This window comes from Hydra viridissima, unplaced genomic scaffold, assembly GCF_058129835.1.
Source record: "Hydra viridissima isolate aposymbiotic clone 2 unplaced genomic scaffold, HvirCarnegie_v1 scaffold_13, whole genome shotgun sequence".
Classification (NCBI taxonomy): Eukaryota; Metazoa; Cnidaria; class Hydrozoa; order Anthoathecata; family Hydridae; genus Hydra; species Hydra viridissima.
This window is the reverse complement of record NW_028324312.1, coordinates 9914709-9939979: the sequence shown is the minus strand read 5'-3', so window position 1 is coordinate 9939979 and position 25271 is coordinate 9914709. Positions and strand designations below refer to the sequence as shown.

At 28.3% G+C, this 25271-nt stretch overlaps 4 protein-coding genes and 1 pseudogene across 9 annotated transcripts; 4 read left to right on the top strand and 1 right to left on the bottom strand.

Moving 5' to 3' along the window:
* Window positions 1-37: 37 nt before the first annotated feature.
* Window positions 38-1759, bottom strand: LOC149880411 (uncharacterized). The gene has a single exon (XM_090070047.1). The coding sequence runs from the start codon at window positions 1757-1759 to the stop codon at window positions 38-40; it is 1722 nt and encodes a 573-aa protein (XP_089926173.1).
* Window positions 1760-5988: 4229 nt separating this feature from the next.
* On the top strand, window positions 5989-8579 carry LOC149880410 (uncharacterized). The gene is made up of 2 exons (XM_090070729.1): window positions 5989-6158; window positions 6412-8579. The coding sequence occupies exons 1-2, from the start codon at window positions 6132-6134 to the stop codon at window positions 8494-8496; spliced, it is 2112 nt and encodes a 703-aa protein (XP_089926855.1). The 5' UTR covers window positions 5989-6131; the 3' UTR covers window positions 8497-8579.
* A 511-nt stretch (window positions 8580-9090) lies between these two features.
* On the top strand, window positions 9091-12954 carry LOC145191752 (uncharacterized). 6 transcript variants are annotated; one of them, XM_090070734.1, is made up of 5 exons: window positions 9091-9613; window positions 9949-10073; window positions 10222-10306; window positions 10454-10494; window positions 12779-12954. In XM_090070734.1, the coding sequence occupies exons 2-5, from the start codon at window positions 9986-9988 to the stop codon at window positions 12853-12855; spliced, it is 291 nt and encodes a 96-aa protein (XP_089926860.1). In that variant the 5' UTR covers window positions 9091-9613; window positions 9949-9985; the 3' UTR covers window positions 12856-12954. The 6 variants fall into 6 exon arrangements, 5 of the variants coding, with proteins under 5 accessions (XP_089926860.1, XP_089926857.1, XP_089926858.1 ...); XM_090070731.1 differs by having other exon boundaries at window positions 9794-10073; XR_016446341.1 differs by lacking the exon at window positions 10454-10494 and adding an exon at window positions 11472-12183 and having other exon boundaries at window positions 9091-10073.
* Window positions 12955-15814: 2860 nt separating this feature from the next.
* On the top strand, window positions 15815-16874 carry LOC149880409 (uncharacterized). The gene is made up of 5 exons (XM_090070502.1): window positions 15815-15905; window positions 15998-16170; window positions 16270-16334; window positions 16551-16648; window positions 16759-16874. The coding sequence occupies exons 1-5, from the start codon at window positions 15884-15886 to the stop codon at window positions 16872-16874; spliced, it is 474 nt and encodes a 157-aa protein (XP_089926628.1). The 5' UTR covers window positions 15815-15883.
* Window positions 16875-22068: 5194 nt separating this feature from the next.
* Window positions 22069-23559, top strand: LOC149880408 (uncharacterized; annotated as a pseudogene).
* Window positions 23560-25271: the final 1712 nt, after the last annotated feature.

Genomic DNA, 25271 nt, shown 5'->3' with positions numbered 1-25271 from the left:
TATCCGGAATTCGATCATCCCACTCAATTCCGTCAATCTACAACTCTTGCATAATTATTTTTATTCGAATGATGTATGGTGATAAAAAACCTAATGGATCGAACAAAGTTGCCATTTTTTTTAACAAAAATCTTTTTGTATATACCGCATTTTCTTCGGTAGCGACGGAATGAAAAGTAAATAAATCAGGTTTTGCTTCCCAGACAACTCCAAGCGTTTTCATGGCAGGTAATTCTCCAGAATCTAAGTTTATATGTTCTGCACGATCATTTTCGGGTGTTATTTTAAGAACTTCGACCGATTTTGAAAGCCATTTTCGTGCAAACATTCCGGCTGAACTCCATAGTAGCGTGAGTTCTTTGTACAATTGAATTCTTTCTTTTTCATCAACTACAGAAATTGTTGCTTCAAGAACAGCTTCAGAAGCTAAAGGAAAAGTTTGTGCATACTTTTTTGCGTGTTCTTGTGTTACAAATTGAGCCATGAAAGGCGCTGAGTTGATCCCAAAAACCAGTCGATTAAACTGAAACACATCAGGCTCAGCAGTTGGATCCAAATTTCTCCATAGAATTCGTTGGTACCTTCGATCATCTTTATGTATTCCGATTCGTAAATACATTTCTGCTATATCGCAAGCTAAAGCGACTGGATATTTTCGAAATCGAAGTAAAACTGTTACAAGATTTTGTTGAAGTTTTGGTCCTTGGTAGATAAAGTCGTTAATGGATTTACCATTGTATTTTGCAGATCCATCGAACACTATTCTGACTTTTGTGGTTAATTTCTCGGGACGGAGAATTGGAAAATGTGGTAAGTACCAACCATCTCCTAGATTCTTTTTATCGATTTTCTCCAAGTATCCCTTTTCTAGATACTGCTTAATAATTTTGTTATACTCATCTCCGAGACTTTTGTTTTTCATTAGACGTTTTTCCGTGTTTTTTAGTCTGTTTAACGCCATTGTATAATTATCATCCAGCTGTCTATTTTCTTTCCATGGTAATTTTAGCTCATATCTTCCGTTTTCTATTTTCAGCGTACTTGTTACTATATTAAGGGCGGTAGTGTCTTCTGTGCTTGTTATCATTTTTTTAAATTGCATCTCTTCTTCACCTTCAATTGCCCATAACCTTTTAATGGTGTTGTTCGCATCTTCTATTTCCTTTGCCTTTGGTATCATTTTCGTAAAGTGTGTTTGAAGGGATTCTCCAGTGCCGCCAATGCATGTCCATCCAAGCGGTGTTAGCCATGCCACTGGTTCATTAAATTCTCCTCTTACTTCCTTAATTGCACGATGCAACTCAGCATAGTCCACACCAATTAGAATGTCAATTTTTGGTTTGCGTCCAATATTTGGGAACTCGATGTTTCTCAGATGTCTCCAATTATTTGACATTTTTCTCCAATTAACGGTTTTTAAGTTTCCAGTTACATTATTTACTGTAAAGGCTTCCACTGTTATAACTGTTTTTCCATTCAATGATTCCAGCTGGAATTCCACCGGCATGGTTTCGAATGAATCAATTTTTCCATTTATCATGTTTACAGTTACTTTTTCTTTTTTACCCTGCAGTGACAACTCAGCCGCCACATCAGAATTCAGATACGTTTTTGTACTTCCATCGTCAAGCAATGCGTTAACTACAACTCTTTTATTTCCATTACGAAGAATAACCGGCACCGTTCGAAGCGATATACAGTTCATGACGTGTTTTGAATGTAGTTGGATGTTTGATATATGAGAGTTTTCAATTACCATATTCTTGGGTTCTTCAGAAATTCTCTCATTTTGACGTTTCTTTTTGTGAAGCAAGCGATTGTGAGTATCTGTACAGCCGTCAATCCCACAAACTCTTGTATTCCTGCATTCCTTTGACAAATGATTAGAGTTTAAGCATCTGAAGCAGAGTTTACATTTCTTGGCTGTTTCCCATCTTTCTTCAACAACTTGATTTTTAAATGTTGGACACTCCAATGTTTTATGATCGTTTTTTCAAGCAGCACATTTTTTTATCCAATTTGTTTTCTTTTTTCGTTCATTGTTTGAAAAGTATGAATTTCCTTCAGACGGTTTGCTACCAGTGCCTTTTTTTAAGCCATGAAGAGTCTCTGTTGCTGCCATTTGAAAATCCGCTTCTTCAACAATAAACTTTTTTAGAGTTTCAACATTTTCGTTTAATCTGTATTCATGCACCCAACGTTTATATCTTATTAACATCATCTCTGGAACTTTTTTTTGCAGTTGGTGGTATAATGTTCCGTTACCAAGTTCTTCAGTTCTATTAGCTTCTTTTAAGTTTATTACTGCCACATCCAACAAGTCGGCAAATCTTTCCAAATCTCTTGGTTGGTTTTCCCTCATAGGTTTGAAGTTGTTCAATTCATCCAAATACATGAGGACCTTTCTCCTCGTTCCGCCATATTTTCTTTCAAGTCTTTCTTTCGCAGCTTCATAGGCAAACGATGAATGCCCAAGTCCTTCAATTGCTTTTAATGCGTCGCCACATAAATATTGACGTAACTGAAGTAATTTATATTCAGCTGTCGCTGGAGCTTGATCGATACATGCGTTGAATGAAGCTTTCCAATTTTCGTAGCTCTTTTTATCACCATTAAATATTGGTATAGCAACGCGTTTTAGTTGTTTCCATAAATCCTGTCCAATTTTTGCAGTCTTTTCATCTAAATTATTTGCTGTACGCAAATGGCTATGAGTCGATTTGATTGATTCATATTCGCTATTATCATTTTCTTCGTCCTTTAATTTTCGAATACTCGACCATTGATCACGTTGCTGCTTTTCCGTTGTCAGCATAGGTTTTCGATCCATCCTTTGGTCAAAATTAGATCTTTCACTTCCGTTGCACAATATCCATCTATTTACATGTTCCATCGCTTCCGTGAATTCGCCATTTATTCTTTCAATTTCTTGATTGAGTTTTTCTAAATTTTCTTTTGACTCCAGAAACTCGTATTTGTTTGACAAACCAACCATCACCTCGAGAACTTCGTTTTGTGTCTTTGTTAATTGATGAGTTAAATCGCGTAACTCGTTTTTACATGTGGGATCGTCGTCTCCAAGAAGCTGAATAATTTGATGTTTAATTTGCGTAAACGAAGAGTTTAAAATCGTTTTCTTCCTGTTTAATGCTGATACTTCACTTTGGACGATTTGTTGATCTTCCATTTGATTCGTTAATTTCTGATTTCTTCTTTTTACCATTCTTCCGTTGTGAAGAAAACTACCCTCTGCTACCAACTTTGATCCGAAGGTGATCAAGATTAATACCGATTGCGTATTATATTAAATTTTGAAGATCAACACCGCTTTTGTTACTTTTTAATCAACATGTTCTTAATAAATTTTTACTCTATTTATACAGTTTTGATCGGTTAAAAATAGCTAAATTATTTTTATCAACCTTCATAAATGGGCTATATATAGCACTTATGGTAAAGCACCCAAATACCACAACCACGCATAATTAAGATCGGAATGTCCCATAATAAGTTACAAAAATAGCGTTAACGTAAATTTCTTCCGATCACATATTAACATCGTGTCTAATTATTTCACTAAATAAAATTCTTACTTCTGAAATGTCAATTGATTCTCTTTGAAGTGCAATGGTTACTGAGTTAAATTTTTGTAGAGTCTCGTTTAGCAACTGAAGATCATTTTCTTCCCTGGCAGACAACATGTAATCTATTAGCTCGGGCATTTTATCAAAGTTCCCTTGGGTGAAAAATGGCTTAAGACGAAAATATCGTTTTATCATTTCTGAAGTACTTGACCATCGTGTTGTGTTTCTTTGAATAGCACAAAGAGAAGTCAACAAACGGAGTTTTCCGGCTAGCTTTAAATTTTTGAATTTACCCATAAGCGTATTTGTCTTATCGATGATATGTTTATATTTGAGTAAAAACATTTCCATAGCCAAGTTGAACCTGTGAGAGGCACATCCTATTAATGGAACGTTGCACAGATTTGCAAGGGCCTTATTTGTTTCACAGTTGTTACCTATTAAAGATGTTACGTTAGTCATATTTTTGCGAAGAATATTTTGAAGAACCCATGATAAATATTCAAAGCGGCCTTTTGCTGTAAACTCTGTTTCATTTCTTATAGGTGAAAAGGCAGTTAATTAGTACTGTACTCATTTTCACTGGCATTATTAGGATATGATACAAACAATGCCACATAGTGCGTACTTCCGTTTGACCATCCATCAAAAATAATTGCGAAATTTTCTGGAACTATGTTAGCAATTTCTACTTCAACCTTTTTAGTCAGCAAATTCATGTACTTTTTCATGGTTTTTATGGAAATATTTTTTAATTTAGAGTATTTTTGCGTGAGAGAGTTTTCTACAAATGAAAATGGTTTAAGGCCAAAAGTCACCCATTCTATCCATGAATACATATTGTCGGCACTCTTTGGTATTATTGGTCCTGGAATATGAGTAAAACCACTAAACTGTGTAATCGGCTGTTGTGTTGAAGTTGAAGAAGTATTATATTCTATATATTCTGGATGCATACTTTTAACATGATTAAATAAATTGGTCCATCCTGTCCCAGTTTTCAAAATACATATATCAAAATACATCTTTAAAATATCTTGCATCAAATATATCAAATACATCTTTAAAATATCTTGCAATTAATTGTTTGCCCAATTAATTTTTCCCCGCCCTTGCATTTAATAGTTTATTTTTCGAAATTGATAAACATCTCATTCAAGGTATGGTTGGTGAAAAGTGTTACACAAATAATGTTATATTTTTTTTATTACTTTAATATTTTTTTCATAGTTTTTGATAAATATACCTGTCATTTAATATGTTTATATGTGTTATATGAAACCATATTTGTTTATAGCTGTATATATGTTTAAATTATGTTGTTTCCATGTTTTCAAAGTGGTGTGAGTTGACATTATATTGAGCAAGATTGATAACCTTGCCAGCCAAGCGGTGTACTTATTGCAGAGGTGTGAGTTAGTAGCATTTCGTGTCAGGCGATTTTACTGCTTTAGAGCTAGGTTGTGTTGTCTAGCCTTTTTTAATTATTTTGGAAACACAATAATGTTTGTTAATGTTTAGCGTAATGTGTATGGGAGAGTATGCAACCTTGATCTTTAAATCTAGGGTGTTTTAATGTCCTAAATTTGAAGTAATTGAATAACTAATATTGAATATAAAAACAAATATACTTTTATTTAGTTATATGTTTAGTAAAAAGATAAATATATAGTTAACTTTAAATTGGTCTACTTTTGCCAATCATTTTTCATTTTGGTTTGTTATTTTTGCTGGATTTTAGGATCAAGGGTGTAAATATTCTATTGTGATGTGTTATTGTTGTGATGTTTTGTGTTGATAGACTGCTTGGCTTACCTTCACGTTGGTGTCTATTGTTAAAAATGAATAATAGGTAGTTTCATTATTGGAACTTACTGCTTCTATTTATTTACTAAAAGCCAACATTATGCTAAAAATGCAGTTTATATCTTGATTTGATTTTTTTTTTTTTTTTTAATTTATTTTAGTATTGTTAATCCTTTGCACTTCGAAACAGATTTTACAGTTACAATTTCGATAAATGTTTATACTAACTGCCATGTCAAAATAGGTTACTATAAATAGGTAAATCGATTTTCAGTTTTTATGTGGTTTTTTTTTTCTTTCTTTAAGATTTACGATTGACGCATTTATACGATTTATAAAAAGAAAACCTGATTACCTTTTATTGTAAATTTTTGTCAGTTAAAATGATATAAATATATGCAATTAATTCAACTTTTTTTTTAATTTTCTCAATTTTATACCTAATAATATTTGTTGTACGTAACTTAGGGGATCTTTTTAAACGGCGCACAGTGTATCGCTTCATTCAAGCTAGGTGGACAAAAGTCATATCAAGAAATCAACTAATTGATAATATTTTCACAATAACAGTCCTACATTAGTAATAACTTGCGATGTTAATTATGAAAAACATTACAGAGCAATGAGTCATAAGCAATTAAAGAGGCGTTAAAATGTAATTTCATTTTTGAAAAAAATTAAATAAAAATTTACAATCGTTGCATTAACATTTAGCAAGAATTAAAGAAAGCAATCATTTTAATGCAGCGATGGATTTTACTTTTGAGGGTAAGTACTATTTACTTACATTAAATATTTTATTTAAAAGTTAAGCAATATATGTTAAAATATGGTTTAAAAAACTGGGTTAAAATTGTAAAATATTTTTTGGTTTTTAATTTTTAAACTTATACAACTTTTTGTATCCACATGTATCCAAGCTAATTTATTAACAGTGTATAGCTAAAGTCCTAAGGTGTACAACAAAGAAAAAATTTTCACCACATAAATCCACAATTTTTTGTTATTCAATTTCATTTAGATCATGTGCGCTTTTTTTTTAAAAATGGAGTTATTTGAAGAATGGCGAAGACATAATCAAGAAGAAAGAAATTCTCGTTTAATGGATTTTATTTTGCAAAGATTTTGTGTTACTGATGTAACTGATGTGACTAAAGATTCTGAGAGGTCTTTGCAGTTAAAAATTTCATGTATGGCTTCAAAATTCGCAAAAAAATGGTCTGCAGCACATATGATGATGGACCGTTTTTTAAACAAAAATAAAATTTGGTTAGAGGGGGCAAATGTAGAATTTAAAATAAGTATATACCAGCAATCTACTTTTTCATCATCTGGAGAAATTCAAGGACGACCAAAAAAGAACTTTGAAGACTCGTCCTTTAAAACCAAAAAACGAAGAGTTGAAAACTTAGTAAAATTGCAAAGTGCAACTGAGTTGACCACAGCTGCTGAAGTAGCATGCCGTGCGTTGGGGCACAGAAACCAAGCTACTTTAATCAGAAAAAGTCTGGAATCATCAGAAAAAATTAAATCAAAAGACTTTATTTGTGGGGGCAGGCAGTTAAATCGTGACGAGGCATTAGCTTATTATATTGACTCTAAATGTACAAGTCATTCTTATAAACAGACGAGAAAGTGGTCTTTAAAGGCAGGGCATATATTATTTCCATCTTATTATAGTCTATGCAAGTCGAAAAAGTTATGTTATCCATTAGATGAACATATTTCTGTTACAGAAACACGTGCCGAAATTAGCCTACAAGCTATACTTGATAAAACTACTGAACGCTTAATTGAAGCCCAATGCGAAGTTCTTAAAAGTATTACTTTTACTACGCCATTCACACTAATTAGCAAATGGGGATGTGATGGGAGCTCCGGTCACAGCACATACAAACAGAAATTTAAAAACTCTGATGCTACTGATGAGTTTCTGTTTGTATTTTCATTTGTTCCGTTGAGACTGAGTGACGGTCAAAATATTATTTGGCAAAATCCACGACCTTCATCCACGCTTTATTGCCGACCAATTAAATTTATTTTTTCAAAAGAAACAAATCTTTTAACTACAACAGAAACTAACCAAGTTTTAACAGAAGTTTCTCAACTTGTTCCAACATCTATAAGACTCAACGAATCTCAAATTACTGTTAAACACGACCTAATACTATCAATGGTAGATGGAAAAGTTTGCAATGCCTTGACTGACACAAGTTCCCAACAAAAATGTTACATATGTGGTGCGACTCTTAAAATGATGAACGGTGAACTAAAAGACTTAGTTGTTAAAAAAGAACATTATGGTTTTGGTCTGTCTACTTTGCATGCGTGGATTCGTTTTTTTGAGTGCATGCTACACATTAGCTATCGTTTAGATATAAAAAAGTGGCAAGTTAGAAGCGATGAAGATAAATCTAGTGTCCAAAAACGTTCAGAAGATATCAAACAAAAATTTAAAAAGCATATGGGTCTTATTGTAGATAAACCAAAACCTGGCTTTGGGAATACAAATGATGGGAACACTGCTCGCAGGTTTTTTATGAAGCCAGAGTTAAGCGGCGAGATTACGGGTTTAGACATCAATCTCATTAAAAATTTTAGTATTTTATTAAGAACACTTTCCTCTGGCTATGATATTAACTATTATGAATTTGAAAAGTTTTGTTCTGAAACCAAAACTCTTTATATTAATCTGTATCCGTGGTACTATATGCCTGTTACTGTGCACAAAATACTTGTACATAGCACGGAAGTTATAAAAACATGCCTTCTTCCAATAGGACAACTGTCGGAAGAGTCTCAAGAAGCCCGCAATAAAGATTTTCGTCGATTCCGCGAACACCATACAAGAAAAAATTCACGTATTTGCACAAATATAGATTTGCTCAATATGCTTTTGGTAACATCAGATCCTGTCATCAACTCACACAGAGAAGTGTCAAGTAAGAAAACTGGCAAACTACCGTTGGAAGTTTTGAATTTAATTATCCCACCTATTATACCACCACAGCTTGTTGAAAATAGAATTATGTGTGACGATGAAGATTATTTAGAGTCCGATTCATCGGGTACTGAAGATAACAATGATTCATCCGATAATGATTAATTATTAATAAAATATTTTTTTATTTTACGTAGTGTAGTGAGTATATTATTATATTTTGTATATTTGTAGTGAGTATATTTTTATTTTAGGCAAAATTTTATTACATTATTTATGTGTTGAAATTTAGTATTTATTTTTATTACTTTTTTAAAGTTATTTTTATAACTTTTTCAAGATAAAAACTTTTAAAATCTTAAAAGTAATTAAAATATCGCCTTTTTTACAATAAAATTAAAAAAAAAAAAACTTTTTATAGTAAAATTGACTTTTAGGCGCCCCCTTAAGCTTAAACGCGCGGGGTAATTGCCCCCCTGCCTCCCCCAGGCTACCCTACTGCATAACTAATCAATAAAACACCAAAATATTGTTAACTACATTCTTAGGAATGAAATTACTAAACAAAATATTTTTGTCCACCTAGCTTGTATGAAGCGATACACTGTGCGGCGGGTGAATATTGTTGTTTTGCGCATTTGTCAAATATCGAGTTACTTAAATTTTATAAGGTATTTAACTAATTAATTAGCTCAATTTTGAGGAAAGAAAAAATTCTTATATATGTTAAATTCTTAAATCATTCCCTGAGAACATTGACAGACGGGTACCATATGGTTTTTAACTGGGCTTACGGGAACGGGATTTAGAAGGGTTTGTGTTCTGGTTTCCAGACGGGTCCCTTACGGTTGAAAAATTAAGCAAAAATAGTAATATGGGCCGCATGTGGTGTTTATAAGGGCTAAGAAAACTGGGATTTTTACGGGTTTCCCATTAGGGACCCATCTGGTGAAAGTAATATGCGGAAAAATCTTTGCAATCACACCATTATCGCCATTTGCAACTTACCTTGGGCAAAAGTTTTTACAATATAACGTATAAATTAAAGTTATGATCGTTTTCTCGTTTTATGCTTTTTATGAAACTCTATATAAAAAGTTGTTATAACTATATTTATTTTTTATACATAAATTTTTCTCTTTTTCTTTCTTTAGTAAAAAGTTGAAAATTTTACAAAGTTTTACATGCAATTTGAACAATAAATACTTTAAAGAATTCATTAATATTTACGTTTATGAAAAGTAACGCCACAAGGAAATGCATATAATATTAAAAAGTTGACGTGAGGGTTTTCATTATTGTCTTACTTCCTTGTGGCATATATTCTTAGAATCATGAATGGTTTTTGAAGACCATTGAACGTTTTTCTGTAAATCCAAAAGTGCAATTTAGTAATATTTTATTCCTATATAAAGGAGATTGCGGAGTATGGATTTTTTCTACTTTCGTTTACATTTTGTAGCAGAGTAACTTACTGTGTAATTTCTGTACTGTGTTACTGAGTAAGATGTTGTATGCAAATGTTGCATTCGATGAAGGAAACAATACCGATTACGTACCACTAATTTGGTTAGTGAATGCTATGAGTGAAAATGTGTTATCAAAAATTTCATCTAGAAAATCTACAGATTTTTATTGGCCTCGCTGGACAAATATGAAAAAAATAGACTTAGCTAAATCAATATGTCAAGAACCTGAGGTTGGATGGCTTAGGTTTTCAGGAAGAATTTTGTCAACTGCAGGTAGTTTATATAATATTGTCAAAGATAATAAAGTAATAATTTTGATAATTTTTTATAAATTTATTTAAGCATTTAATCATAATTATTGAAATTTGAAAATGAAATTTTGATACATCAATAATTATCATAAGTACTTTTTAAAATTTAGACACAGAATCTGAAGCAAAAGAAAAATGCAGCTATGCAGAAGATACCTCAAATGTTGATAAAGTATATCAAAACCAAAAAAATAGGTATATAAAGTTACATAATTTTGATTTAACATACAAAAGTTGTTTATGTTAGTGTTACTCCGCTTATGTTTATGTAACTGGCTTAAAACTTGTACATTTATGAATCATTAAAATTTTTAAAAAAATAATAATACTTTTGATATTTAGCCAATCCTTTAGAGATAATCAAGAAAAGCCTTTTGAGAAAAGTGAATAAGATATTGTTTTAATATTTGTTTTACTAATTGTTATCTATTATAATGTTAGGTTCCAATTAAATATTTGTCATTTATAGATTGCATAAAAATTTTTATGTATATTATAGCTTCCATTGTCAAGGTTTTTCTGTAGGAGAAAATTTTAATTTTTTATAATATTTTATAGTATATATATAATATATATATATATATATATATATATATATATATATATATATATATATATATATATATATATATATATATATATATATATAAAGTATCAAAGGGAATAGATAGATATCTAGACTTAGAAAATGTCAGAATTAAGCAAGCGCTACGTATGTATAGAGTGTTCAAGGGGAATCAAAAATCTGTCCAATTTAATAAAAGTCTACCTTATTAAGGGTTCAACTTAACATATATATATATATATATATATATATATATATATATATATATATATATATATATATATATATATATATATATATATATATATATATATATATATATATATAGTATATATATATATATATATATATATATATATATATATATATATATATATATATATATATATATATGTAACCCCCTTGAATGTTTAAATTATTGTATCATATCCCCTAACTGCCTTCTTTTTTCTAGATTTTGTAGATTGAGATAAGTTAGACAGGCTTTTACATATATGAATAAATGAATAATAAATACATGGGTTTACCCACAGCTACTGTGTTTTGCCAGAAGTTGGCAAAACACTTGCTCAGCTGTACAACAAATTAAACAAAACTAGAAATTTTAATAATCAAGAGTTTTCTGGTGGAGGAGTTCTCCATTCACCATTAAATATGATTTTAGTTTTTCATTTGAAATAGTTGTGTTTTTTTTATACTGATGGTATTTAGAAGTATATTCCAAAGTTTAAGACCATACTGAGATAATGCTTGATTGCTGAAATGATTATTGTATTTTGTTTCTTTTATTTTTAGTGTTCTTTCTGACATAGAGTATTGAATTCAATTGCATAAAGATGTTAGTGCTTCCTGTTTAATAGATTTCTGCATTATTAAAACGACCTTGAAATATTATTTCTCTAATTTTTAGCCAATGCAAGTTGTTATATTCTTTGTTATTTACTTGAGTTTCTATTCTGGTGTTAAATTTTGCTGCACAATTCTGAGCAGTCTTGCTGCACAATTCTGAACAGACTGCAGTTTTTTTTAATAGTGTCTTATCAATTCCAAAGTAGAGGGAGTTACAATAATATAGTTGTGAAAATAATAATGAACATACTATGGTGCACAGATCTTTATGGGATAAGAGTTGTTTTATTTTGGGTATTTTTCTCATTATATTGTAACAGTTTTTAACAATCTTATTTATTTGTGTTTTTAAAGATAATTGATTGTCAAGTATTACATCTAGACTTTTTGCGGAATCAACAAATCAAATGCATTTCTTGTTAACAAAAGTACCCTTAATAATAATATCTTTTTGAATGTTAGGTGGTGCCATAATTAATATTTTTGTTTTTGATTGGTTTATGAATGATTCACACATCCATTTAAAAATGTATTCAAGACATTTTGGTATATCCACAACTAGATATTAAAGAGATTTGGACCCAGGACTGTACCTTGGGCTGCTCCATATTTTACATTTTGGTTAGATGAACATGAATTACCAATTTTAACTTTTTGGGTATGGTTAACTAAAAAAGTTCAAATATATCATTGGCTAGTTTAAGTAAAAGTGTTTCAGTCGAATGATGTTGTTTGTAGATAAGTGTTTTTACTAATTTATAAATATATATATGGGCTATGGCATGACATTTTAGTGGGGGACCGAAGTACCAAAAAAATCTAAAATACTTTTTAAGTTCTTAGTGAGAAAAAATATTATATGAGGTCCTTTTGAAAAAATCAAGGGGGTCTTTGTCCCCACCCACCCCCACCCCCCCACCCCCCATCGTTGTGGTTATTGTATATATATAGTGTGTGTATATATATATATATATATATATATATATATATATATATATATATATATATATATATATATATATATATATATATATATATATATATATATGTTTATTTATTTAAAAATATATACAATATCAATATAAAATTATAATTTATTTAATAGTAACTAAAGGAATGTTATGCATTTACTATCACAACAATTTTTTATCTGAAGAGTGTTGAGTAAAGAGTTTTATAATATATTAAATGAATAAAACCAGGTGTGTTACCTATAAAATTTCAGACTAACAGTTAAATTTTATTTTTTACAGCTTATATTGAAACAAGAAAAAGCTTCGAAACGAGAATAAAACGATGGAAAAGCTTCCAATTCGCGAAACAACCGTGAAATCAGATGATATGCGATTAAAGAATGGTTAAAAATTCTCTCAATTTTGACATTGTAATTTTAATTGTTATTTTGTTTGAAACAAACAGTCAAATCATATACAGTTTTATTTTATCTGTAAATTGTAAACGTAGATTTTCAAGATTTGCAATTGGCAAACTTTGTGGGAACTATACGGGTAACCCAGCGGGCATACCCATATGGGTCCCAGAGGAAAACCGCGGCCAAGATCCGGCGGGTTCCCGATGGGTTTCCCATATGGGTCCCAGTTGCAAACCCAAATGGGCCCCTTATGGTTTTAAAGTGGGATCCATACGGGATACCCAGCGGGCATACCCACATGGGCCCCATATGGAAACCGCGGCCAAGATCCGGCGGGATACCGTTGGTTTTCCCATACGGGACCCAGTTGCAGACCCGTATGGGCCCCGTACGGTACCCGTCTGTCAATGTTGGCTGGGTTGTTTCACATTTTATTATTCTGGTAAAAGGTCTTCATCAAAAACTTGATTACTCTTAATAAAAATAGCTCTATTCTCCTGACCACCATTAAGGCAAAAACGGGGAAGGGAGGTCCTTTATTAGTGTCAAAATATTTAAGAGAATTTAATTTCGAGTAACAAAAGGAATTTTTAGTAAATGGTAGCAAATTACCGTTTATTAAAAACTGTTGAAACAAAGAGGTCATATATAAAAATGGTCAGATTAGTGCCATAAATAGTAATGGTCAAATGTTCAGTTATTTTTAATTAATTTATTTAGTTGTGTGCATTTACCGTTTTAAAGACGATTTCCTTTTTTAAAGAAACATGTATCAAGGGGATACCAAAAAATTAATAATTCATGTATAATTAACGTTCGCTTTATATTACTCTTATTAATTAAAGTTCATGTTATAAAAAATATAACAAAAATTTAGCTTTTTTCGTCAATTTAAAGCATGATGAAGTGTTACTATTTTGTGTCAGTAACTAAAAACGTATTGTTTTGAACTTAGTAATGTCGAGGAAAATGGTTCTGCCTTACACTGATATGACATATGTCAGTTTTAAATTTCTCAAATAATGTTAAATAATTGGTAAATTATTTTACCTCCGCATACTTTTTATTTTAACTTTACAGATGGTTTAATTTTTTATATTTGAAGGCGTTTTTCTAAAAGGGTATTAGTAATGGTTTCGCAACTTTAAATTGTGGAAAACAGCCACCATAAATTAACAGACCGACCATAACCCATATTACGGGTTGCTTTTTGCTATTACAAATAAATTTGCTAAAGGATCTGGTATCATTAGTCGGAAACTGAAATATCTTAGAAATGTCAGTTTTTCTGGCAAGCAAAGTAATGCTCACTCTGACAAATTAGCAAAACCCTAAATTTGTCAAGACCTTGTTTATGGTGTTGTTGGTAAGTAGTTAGCATTTAAATTTCTTTATTAAACAAAAAGAAGTCAATAAATAATTGAACTCTTTTGTATTTTTAGCCCATGCCTGTCAGATATTGGAAGTATGTGCGAACAGCAATCAAAATAAAATCAAATATTGCATCGAAAGTTAAGAAGAGTTAAAATATGAAAGATGTTATAAGAATGCACATATTGCATTTCTGTCTTTTTTGATTATTAAATATATTAATTAGTTTCAAAATTTTGTAAATGAACTTTTTCTTAAATTCCTCCTAATCGCAAAAACTCCTTTTATGTAATATACAGATCCCAGGACAAAAAGTTCTATAGATTTTCTATAAAACCATTTCATTTCAATATGAGTTCTATAAAAATAATTGAGTTCTATAAAATTTCTATGGAAAATTTCTTGAAGTCTATAGAAATTTCTACAAATTTCTATAGACTTCAAGAGATTGTCTATAGAAATTCTATAGAACTCAATTATTTTTATAGAACTCCTATAGAAATGAAATGGTTTTATAGAAAATCTATAGAACTTTTTGTCCTGGGCTTATAGTATTTTGTCTATCATATTGATCTAATATTAGATCATAGAAATATTCTACCATAGAACATGCGTCTTGAGAAAATAACGTCTATTGAATATTATATTGTGGATTTTTACATAAAAAATTGTTGTAACATATAATGTTACAGTAAAATTTTATATAAATCATATATTGATATGTATATACATAAATAGGCAAATTTTATCTTTTTAAATAAATGATAGTGGAGCTGTAGCATCCCAATATCTAGGAATTTTTTCTATTCAATTTTAGAAGCTTATTTCTTTACAAAAGTAAGAAAGCGTATAGAAAACAAAATTTTTAGACCAACTTAATATACTCTAAACTCAATTTGAAAAAAATAAAAACTCATACAAAAACGTTAGTATTCGCCATTTTTTCAACGCGATGACGAGTTTAAAAAGTGAAAGTAATTATTTAGAAATTAAACATGGTTTTCACCGCTGTTAAAAATTTTAAATTTTAAAAGGTTCATCCCAATGCTAATCATAGCGGAAGTTATGATATAACTACCAAGCAACAAAAACCAGGTTTATAAGTATAACATTTTAGTTATTTTTTAAAATTCGTCATCACGTTGAATATTAAGTTGGTCTAAAAGTATTGTTTCCTATACGTTTTATTACTTTTGGACGACGATCTTTTATAATCTGCAATAAAAGTAGGTGGGTCCGAAAGGAAAATAGCGCCATATATATATATATATATATATATATATATATATATATATATATATATATATATATATATATATATATATATATATATATATATATATTAGTGTATAAAATAGTCGATCTACCAATTCCTTCGATAAACTCATTAAAAAGAAAACTAAGTCATACTGCTGGTTAGTACTATATGCTTTTGTGTACTATCAAGGAAAGTGTAGCTTTTGGGAACCTGATGTCCCTAGTTTTTTTTTAAGTTTACTTTTTATATTGTTTTTTTAAAGAATTAAATATCATGCCGAATGTTATGGGTTCCTCTTCTTCAAGACTACCATTGCAGTCCGAAACTGCAAAAGATTTAGCAGGTAGTTTCAAAAGGATGTATCCTTTACCAGATGCAGGTAAAGTTGCTTGTTTCCACTTCATGTTTTCTTTTGTTGGTTTGTAATATCAGTAAAATTTTATTTAAATTATTGTTTTTTTTACTTTTTAGAGTTTCAGAGAAAAGTTATGTTTCAACTTGCTGAAATAAAGAACTTGTTGATAGATAGAACTGCACATTTCTCTAATGATGCAGAAGAAATTTTTAAACAGTGTAAAAGTTCAGACGAACTTATTATTTTAGAAAAAACAATTGCTGATGGGGATATTCAATACAGTACTTTTGTATGCTTGAATATAATTATTTACTCGTTTATATTATTGTCTTAGTTTTTTTTTTTTAATTGTCTTAAATTGTTTATCATATTTATCTATTTGTTTTAGGTAAAACATTTATCATCAGTTGGCGGTAAAAATCCAGCTAATGCAATAAAAAATATTCTACTCACGTAAGTTACCAGCATAAGTTTTTTTTGACGCTAATTCTAATCCATATTTTTCAGAAAAAAGATATTCGTTTTCTTTTGTTTTTATAAAAAAAAAAATTTTATATAAGAAAAGTTCAAAATAGGATAAATGTTTATCCTATTTTGAATTTTCCTAATAAATATCTAAGATATAAAATTTCTAAGCACTGCTAGTGAAATATATTTTTGCATATCTAGACTAACAACAGACAATGTTTTGTCAGAATACAGCTTGAATGGTTTAAAGAAAAAGAAAATATTTAAAGAGCTTGTAAATCTATGTAATGCAATCACCGGTATCGATCTTAGCTTATTATTGTATTCAATTAACTTATCTTTAAAAAAATTTTTTTTTTTTTTGATGCACTCATTTTGTTGATGAATTTTTTCTTATTCTTTTTAATAGATGCTGTTTTAAAGTCTTATAAAAACGTGACAAAAGCAGAAGCAATCCAACTTATTGGGACAATAACAAAACATTCTTCCGAACGATTGAAGAGAAAATCCTCCAATATTAATTGACAATGATTATATTCTAATATAACTAAATGTTATATTTTTTAAATTTATAATCCTTTATAAATTTGTAATTCTTTATGTCTCTCTATGTCTCTCTATGACTAGATAAAATCATATCAAATTCGATTGCTATATGCAATTTGTTAAGTAAAGGGCTTGGAAAAATATCAAAGACTTTCTAAAGACTTTCTCTTGAGAAAGTCTTTACGTCTGTACATCTTTACATAGATTCTTAGAATCTATGTAAAAGTGATAAGTAATCTTAGAGTCTGTACATCTTTTAATAGGTGTACAGACTCTACTAGCAGATGTACATCTAATTAGATGTACAGACGTAAAAAGACGTTTATAGGACGTCTTTTTCAGACGTCTTAAGGGCGTCTGAAAAAGACGTTTTCAAGACGTTTGAAAAAGACGTCCTCAAGACTTTCACCTGAGACCGAATAAGGACGTCTTACAGACGAGAAATCAGACGTCTTATAAACGTCCTTAGGACGTCATTGTGCACGCTGGGAAGAGTCGATGTAATCGACTTTGGATTTTCTACTAATCGACTAAAAGTCGATTTAGTTGAATAATAGTACTTATACATGTATTTCTAATATCTTTTTATTTGATTGAACATTATAAATTTTTTTAATTTTATTTTGTTAACAAAAGCAAATATGACTGTTGAATAGAATGTAGTTTTTTCAGAGCCGGAATAAAATATTTACCCCCCTTCCTTTCATATTAAATTAGAAATTAAAATATAGTATCTCCCTCCATCATGATAATTATTGAATGAAGATGCTTTTAAGCATCTTCATTCAATGACTAATAAGTAAAAATTTAAAAAATTCTACGCTCAAAATTTACAATTTAAATTGTAAACAAAAACACTTAAGTAGCTTTTGCTATAGGTAGGTGTTATTCACTTTGAGAGGGCTAATATTTTATATGAAACATTTCACCGTGTAGATGTAAGTGGTCATTCGCAAATTTTGTCACGCAAGAAACTTTTCAGATCCCCCTCCTCCCTTTTCCACAAAATGTCCCAAAATATCAAACCCCTATCTTATCCTGAGGGTTCTAATCCCTGTAAAAGAACCTTTGGGGTTCTAATCCCTACAAAAATAATTCGAAGCAAATTTTAGAATTTCGAAGGTAAAAAATCGTTTCGGTATTATTTTCAGAATTTCAAAATCACAAAATTATTTCGAAGTAAATTTTAGAATTTCGAAGATGAAAAAATCGTTTAGGTAATATTTTTAGAATTTCGAAATCGCAAAAATATTTCAAAGCAAATTTGACAATTTCAAAAGTGAAAAAATGCTTCGGTAATATTTTCAGAAATTCGAAATCGTAAAAATATTTCGAAACAAATTTGACAATTTCGAAAGTGAAAAATTATTTCGGTAATATTTTCAGAATTTCGAAATCGCAAAAATATTTCGAAACAAATTTGACAATTTCGAAATGAAAAAATCGTTTCGATACAAAATTAATTGATAGAAATTATTTCGATCTTACCAAGACAAAATTAAAGTTTCGAAAACTTTTTTTTTATTGAAAATTCAACTTTTGCTTCCGTGAACAACCTTACATATACACAAATTTCTTCTTTCGAAATATAACACTGGCGACTAGGCCTAAATTCTTTCTTTCTTTCGTTATTTCTTTCTTTCTTTCATTTTTTCTTTCTATATTTCTTTCTTTATTTCTTTCATTATTTCTTACTTTATTTATCTCTTTATTTATTTCTTTATTTCTTTCTTTATTTCTTCCTTCATTTCTTTCGTTATTTCTTTATTTCTCTTATTTCTTTCTTTATTTCTTATTTATTTCTTTCTTTATTTCTTTCTTTATTTCTCCCTTCATTTCTTTCGTTCTTTCATTATTTCTCTTATTTATTTCTTTATTTCTTTATTTAATTCTTTCTTTATATCTTTCATTATTTCTTTCTTTATTTCATTATTTCTTTATTTATTTCATTTATTTCTTTCTTTACTTCTTTTTTTCTTTCCTTATTTCTTTCTTTATATCTTTATTTCTTTCTTTATTTCTTTCTTTATTTCTTTCTTTATTTCTTTCTTTATTTCTTTCTTTATTTCTCTCTTTATTTCTTTTAATTCTTTCTTTATTTCATTCTTTATTTCTTTCTTTCTTTATTTATTTAATTCTTTCTTTATTTCTTTATTTCTCTCTTTATTTCTTTCTTTATTTCTTTATTTCCTTATTTCTTTCTTTATTTCTTTCTTTATTTCCTTCTTTATTTCTTTACTTCTTTTTTATTTCATTCCTTCTTTCATTATTTCTTTCTTTATTTATTTCTTTATAACTTTCATTATTTCTTTCTTCATTTCTTTCTTTATTTCTATCTTTCTTTATTTCTTTATTTCTTTCTTAATTTCTTTAATTCTTTCTTTGTTTCTTTCTTTATTTCATTCTTTTTTTTATTCTTTCTATATTTCTTTCTTTCTTTATTTATTTATTTATTTATTTATTTCTTTCTTTATTTCTTTACTTCTTTTTTATTTCATTTTTTCTTTCATTACTTCTTTTTTTATTTCTATCTTTCTTTATTTCTTTATTTCTTTCTTAATTTCTTTAATTCTTTCTTTGTTTCTTTCTTTATTTCATTCTTTTTTTTATTCTTTCTATATTTCTTTCTTTCTTTCTTTATTTATTTATTTCTTTATTTCTTTCTTTATTTCTTTACTTCTTTTTTATTTCATTCTTTCTTTCATTATTTCTTTTTTTTATTTCTATCTTTCTTTATTTCTTTATTTCTTTCTTAATTTCTTTAATTCTTTCTTAATTTCTTTAATTCTTTCTTTGTTTCTTTCTTTATTTCATTCTTTATATCTTTCTTTCTTTCTTTCATTCTTTCTATATTTCTTTCTTTATTTCTTTCTTTATTTCTTTACTTCTTTTTTATTTCATTCTTTTTTTCATTATTTCTTTCTTTATATCTTTCATTATTTCTTTCTTTGTTTCTTTATTTCTTTCTTTATTTCTTTCTTTCTTTATATCTTTCTTTATTTCTTTATTTCTTTCTATATTTCTTTCTTTATTTCTTTCTTTATTTCTTTATTTCTTTCCTTATTTCTTTCTTTGTTTCTTTCTTTATTTCTTTATTTCTTTCTTTCTTTATTTATTTCTTTTATTTCTTTCTTTAGTTCATTAATTCTTTGTTTCTTTATTTCTTTCTTTCTCTCTTTATTTCTCTTAATTCTCTCTTTATTTCATTCTTTATTTCTTTATTTCTTTCTTTCATTCTTTCTTTAATTCTTTCTTTATTTCTTTCTTTCTCTCTTTATTTCTCTTAATTCTTTCATTATTCCATTCTTTATTTCTTTCTTTATTTCTTTCTTTCTTTATTTATTTCTTTCTATATTTCTTTCTTTATTTCTTTATTTCTCTCTTTATTTCTTTCTTTATTTCTTCATTTCCTTATTTCTTTCTTTATTTCTTTCTTTATTTCTTTACTTCTTTTTTATTTCATTCCTTCTTTCATTATTTCTTTCTTTATTTCTTTCTTTATAACTTTCATTATTTCTTTCTTTGTTTCTTTATTTCTTTCTTCATTTCTTTCTTTATTTCTATCTTTCTTAATTTCTTTATTTCTTTCTTAATTTCTTTATTTCTTTCTTTGTTTCTTTCTTTCTTTATTTCTTTACTTCTTTTTTATTTCATTCTTTCTTTCATTATTTCTTTCTTTCTCTTAATTCTTTCTTTATTTCATTCTTTATTTCTTTCTTTATTTTTTTCTTTCTTTCTTTGTTTCTTTATTTCTTTGTTTTTTTTTATTTCTCTTATTTCTTTCTTTCTTTATTTATTTATTCCTTTACTTCTTTTTTTATTTCTTTTATTCTTTCTTTCTTTATTTCTTTCTTTATTTCTTTCTTTTTTTGTTTATTTCTCTTATTACTTTCTTTATTTCTTCCTTTATTTCTTTCGTTCTTTCTTTATTTCTCTTATTACTTTCTTTATTTCTTTTTTTTATTTCTTTCTTTATATCTTTTATTATTTCTTTCTTTACTTCATTATTTCTTTATTTATTTCATTTATTTATTTTTTTTCTTCTTTATTTCTTACCTTATTTCTTTCTTTATTTCTCTATATCTTTCTTTCTTTATTTATCTATTTATTTCTCTTTTTTCTTTCTTTATTTCTTTCTTTATTTCTTTCTTTCTTTATTTATTTCTTTTTTTTTTGTTTGTTTCTTTCTTTATTTCTTTCTTTAATTCATTCTCCATTTCTTTTATTTCTTTCTTTATTTATTTATTTCTTTATTTCTATCTTTATTTCTTTATTTATTTATTCCTTTATTTCTTTCTTTATTTCTTTCTTAATTTCTTTCTCTATTTCTTTTATTTCTTTTTTTCTTTCTTTATTTCTTTCTTTATTTCTTTCTTTTTTTATTTCTTTCTTTATTTCTTTCTTGTTTTGTTTGTTTCTTTCTTAATTTCTTTCTCTATTTCTTTTATTTTTTTTTTCTTTCTTTATTTCTGGCTTTATTTCTTTCTTTCTTTATTTCTGTCTTTATTTCTTTATTTATTTATTCCTCTATTTATTTCTTTTTTTTTTCTTTTTTGGTTGGTTTAAACTGAAAGTTCATTTAAAGATTTCCATTTGTCTATGGAAAAACTTATATCATTAGTATTTTAATACCTATTTTTAGTTAACTAATTTCATTTAGGTCGGTCGAATGGACTTAATTAAAGGTCTTGTTGTATATGGAGAAAATGTTGTTGTACAGTGGCCATCAAGTCATTTCAATCCACTGCTGCAGAACCAAGCGTTAAAGTCTGGTTCTCCTACTAGTAAAAATTATGAGGCAACGGTCTTAAAGTCGGGGGTAAGCAGAATTTAGGATATATATACATTTATATGCAGGTGTAAAATTTCCTTTTTTTTTTTAATGAAACAAGTATTGTACTACTATTTTATATTTTAAATGATTAAGATGATTTGGAGGAGTTGACTGTTTTTTATAAATGTTAAATACTATTTTAAAATATTTCATTCTAATTCATCAGCTTATTTTAGAAATATGGTTGTAAAAATTGTGCAAAAGCTAAACAATTATATGTTGAAGAAAATATTGAAATTATTGAAAACTTTGTATATGTATTGTATATTGTAAATCCTTCCAATTTTAGCTGGTTAAATTTAGTATTCCTTAATGTTCTTACTTTAGAATGGAGATAAAGTTGCTTTAGAAATTAAACTTGATGATCTGAAAGAAGACAAAGTTTTAATGGCACAACTGCAAAAAAGAGCTACAGATGTCTTTAAAGTTATACATATCTACTTTTTTGTATCTGTGTGTGTGTGTGTGTGTGTGTGTGTGTGTGTGTGTGTGTGTGTGTGTGTGTGTGTGTGTGTGTGTGTGTGTTTGTATACAGGTTTCCACACTTTTGTGGTTTGGAGGAGACTCCATAATGTCATTTTAACTTTAAGGAAATTAACGTCGCTGTATTGTATTTAAGGAGATTTTAAAGGAAAAGAATGCAATTAAAAAAGTAAGTAAAGCTTTAAAATGCATTTAATATTAATTTATGCATCTTTGAAAAATTTTAAATGATTAAATAATTAGGAATTGCTCAACTTCTCACTACAATGGAGACATTAATGAAAGAGCATTATGAATATGAAAAAAGTGAATGATGTTTTGTCTTCTATTTGCCTATATTGTTTCTTAAATGAATTGTATTTAATGATAATAGTTTTAGTTGTTTTAAGTTATTTGTTTTAATGACTTTTTTAGGGATTATTTGTGTGTTAAGTTCACTAGAAAGATAAACTCAGGACTTATCCAATGGAGTTTTGCAGTTAAAATAGCCCCATGTTCTATCTTCCTTAACAAATCATGTACCAAAATTGGCAAATAGTCTTACTTCTAGTTCAAATCAATATTCAGATTTATTAAAGGATTCCGTTGAATTAGAAAATGCAAGTGACTTCAATATAACTTAAAGTTTTCATTTATCCTTTCAGAAGTGGAAGACACTCAGCAATTCATATGGATCTAGTAGAGCAACCTCTCACTCTCTCAACTCTTCTGATATGTCTGATCAACTTTATGATTCATTTAGCATAACAAATAGTAATCCCTTTAATGACAGTCTTGTTTCTAAATCAAATCTTACTGAATCGTCTGTTTCTTTATCCATTCCAATCTGGAAAGAACCTAACTACCCAGATGAATATAGTAGAGTAAGATATTTTCATGTTGCAAAATTTATCTTTTTTTATTTATATATTTAGTTTTATGAATTATAGTCATAGTACTTTTACTTTATAATTTCGAAACAATTAGTGCCAGGTCACAAAATATACATTGACCATGTAAAATTCAGCAAATGTAACAAATCGCATTGTACAAATAAATTTGCTAAAGGATCTGGTTTTATTAGTCGGAAACTGAAATATCTTAGAAATGTCAGTTTTTCTGGCAAGCAAAGTAATGCTCACTCTGACAAATTAGCAAAACCCTAAATTTATCAAGACCTTGTTTATGGTGTTGTTGGTAAGTAGTTAGCATTTAAATTTCTTTATTAAACAAAAAGAAGTCAATAAATAATTGAACTCTTTTGTATTTTTAGCCTTTGCCTGTGAGATACTGAGTGTGTCGTCATAGGATGTGCAAACAGCAATCAAAATGAAATTAAATATTGCATCGAAAGTTAAGAAGAGTTAAATAATGAAAAATGTTATAAGAATGTACATAGTGTATTTCTGTCTTTTTTGATTATTTAGTTTATAGCCATTTGTTTTGAAAGTTTATAAATGAACTTTTTCTTTTTTTTTCTCCCAAGAGCAAATATTGCTTATGCAATATACAGCTGGTTTATAGTATATCATAAAAAGTCTATGAAATTACTATAGGTAGCAATTTTATTGTCTATACCCAGTCGGCACAACTCGGCGATATGTTACGCGTGGTTTCTGTTACGTGTTTAAAACCCGCTAAAACATAGAGAATAACACGTTTCAAGAATCGGTTTTCAATCCGAGAAATAAACTTGCTCTTTTTGCCGAAACACCAATTATAATTGTGATGTATTTTATAAAATATTCTGTTTTTACGGATGGTTTCACCGTTGCAGAATCGTAGTATGATTTTGTAAGAGGTTTTTGTAATGGTTGTGAAACCAGTAATAAAAACACGCGAATATTTAAAAGTTGATTTTAAATATTCGCGTGTTTTTATTACTGGTTTCACAACCATTACAAAATAATGGTTGTGAAACCAGTATTCGTAGTATGATTTTGTAAGAGGTTAGTATGATTTTGTAAGAGGTTTTTGTAATGGTTGTGAAACCAGTAATAAAAACACGCGAATATTTAAAAGTTGATTTTAAATATTCGCGTGTTTTTATTACTGGTTTCACAACCATTACAAAATAATGGTTGTGAAACCAGTATTCGTAGTATGATTTTGTAAGAGGTTAGTATGATTTTGTAAGAGGTTTTTGTAATGGTTGTGAAACCAGTAATAAAAACACGCGAATATTTAAAAGTTGATTTTAAATATTCGCGTGTTTTTATTACTGGTTTCACAACCATTACACGCAGAAGCAATTTCGTAAAGTGGATACTAACGTAGTTTCCTTAAAATTCTATAAATATAGATTTAGCGGTTTTTTTTTATGAAATTATTTGAAAACTTTTGTAGAGCAGTTTTTAATGAAGATTTAAAATTGCAAAGTTGTGTTCCCTGCAACAGCTGCTTCATTTTATATTTTCAACAGTATACTTAGAGTACATTTGGGGAAATATTTGTCAAAAAAATGTTATTAAATATATATCTATATGTTAAGTAATTACAGTTTTTGTATGTATTAGACTTTAATGTTTCTGCTTTTCATACATTTGTTGCCTTATGTAGAGTTTAGACCAAGCCTATGCAATATATTAGATATATCTATATTTCTGGTAAATATTTTTTGTTGTTGTTGCCATAATGTACATTAATTTGTTGGATATAAGCAAAAAAAAATGTTGGATGTTATAACAATAGTTGGATGTTATCATATTATCAATAAAATGATAATGTGTATATTGGTAATATGGCAATATTATGGATATATACCTATATTTATATTTTTTCTAATAATAAGGTTTGTTTCCTATATGTTAACATTTTACAAGTTTTAGTAGTTAATGCTGTAAAATTAGCAGTTTAACAAAAATTAAGACAGCAAATTCAGCATCATATATAAAAGAATATATGAAGAAATGTCAAGCAGCTTTAGCTGGAAATATATCTTTGGCTTGTGCTTTCAATTTATCTTCATCAAGCTCTCATTCTCAAACTGATTTCTTAGAAGAAATATCAGAAGATAGTGAGAGTAATATTTCAAAGTGTTCTCACAATGATTCCCTAACGATAGCTTTCAAGTAGTCATT

Excerpts from the sequence above, each read along its gene's own strand:
- LOC149880411 (XM_090070047.1), bottom strand. The coding sequence starts at position 1,759 with ATGGTAATTGAAAACTCTCATATATCAAACATCCAACTACATTCAAAA.
- LOC149880410 (XM_090070729.1), top strand. The coding sequence starts at position 6,132 with ATGCAGCGATGGATTTTACTTTTGAGG. Across the intron at positions 6,159-6,411 it reads GATGGATTTTACTTTTGAGG|ATCATGTGCGCTTTTTTTTT; the intron begins GTAAGTACTATT and ends AATTTCATTTAG.
- LOC145191752 (XM_090070731.1), top strand. The coding sequence starts at position 9,839 with ATGTTGTATGCAAATGTTGCATTCGATGAAGGAAACAATACCGATTAC. Across the intron at positions 10,074-10,221 it reads AAGAATTTTGTCAACTGCAG|ACACAGAATCTGAAGCAAAA; the intron begins GTAGTTTATATA and ends TTTAAAATTTAG. Across the intron at positions 10,307-10,453 it reads TATCAAAACCAAAAAAATAG|CCAATCCTTTAGAGATAATC; the intron begins GTATATAAAGTT and ends TTTGATATTTAG.
- LOC149880409 (XM_090070502.1), top strand. The coding sequence starts at position 15,884 with ATGTATCCTTTACCAGATGCAG. Across the intron at positions 16,171-16,269 it reads ATATTCAATACAGTACTTTT|GTAAAACATTTATCATCAGT; the intron begins GTATGCTTGAAT and ends TATTTGTTTTAG. Across the intron at positions 16,335-16,550 it reads ATAAAAAATATTCTACTCAC|ACTAACAACAGACAATGTTT; the intron begins GTAAGTTACCAG and ends TTGCATATCTAG.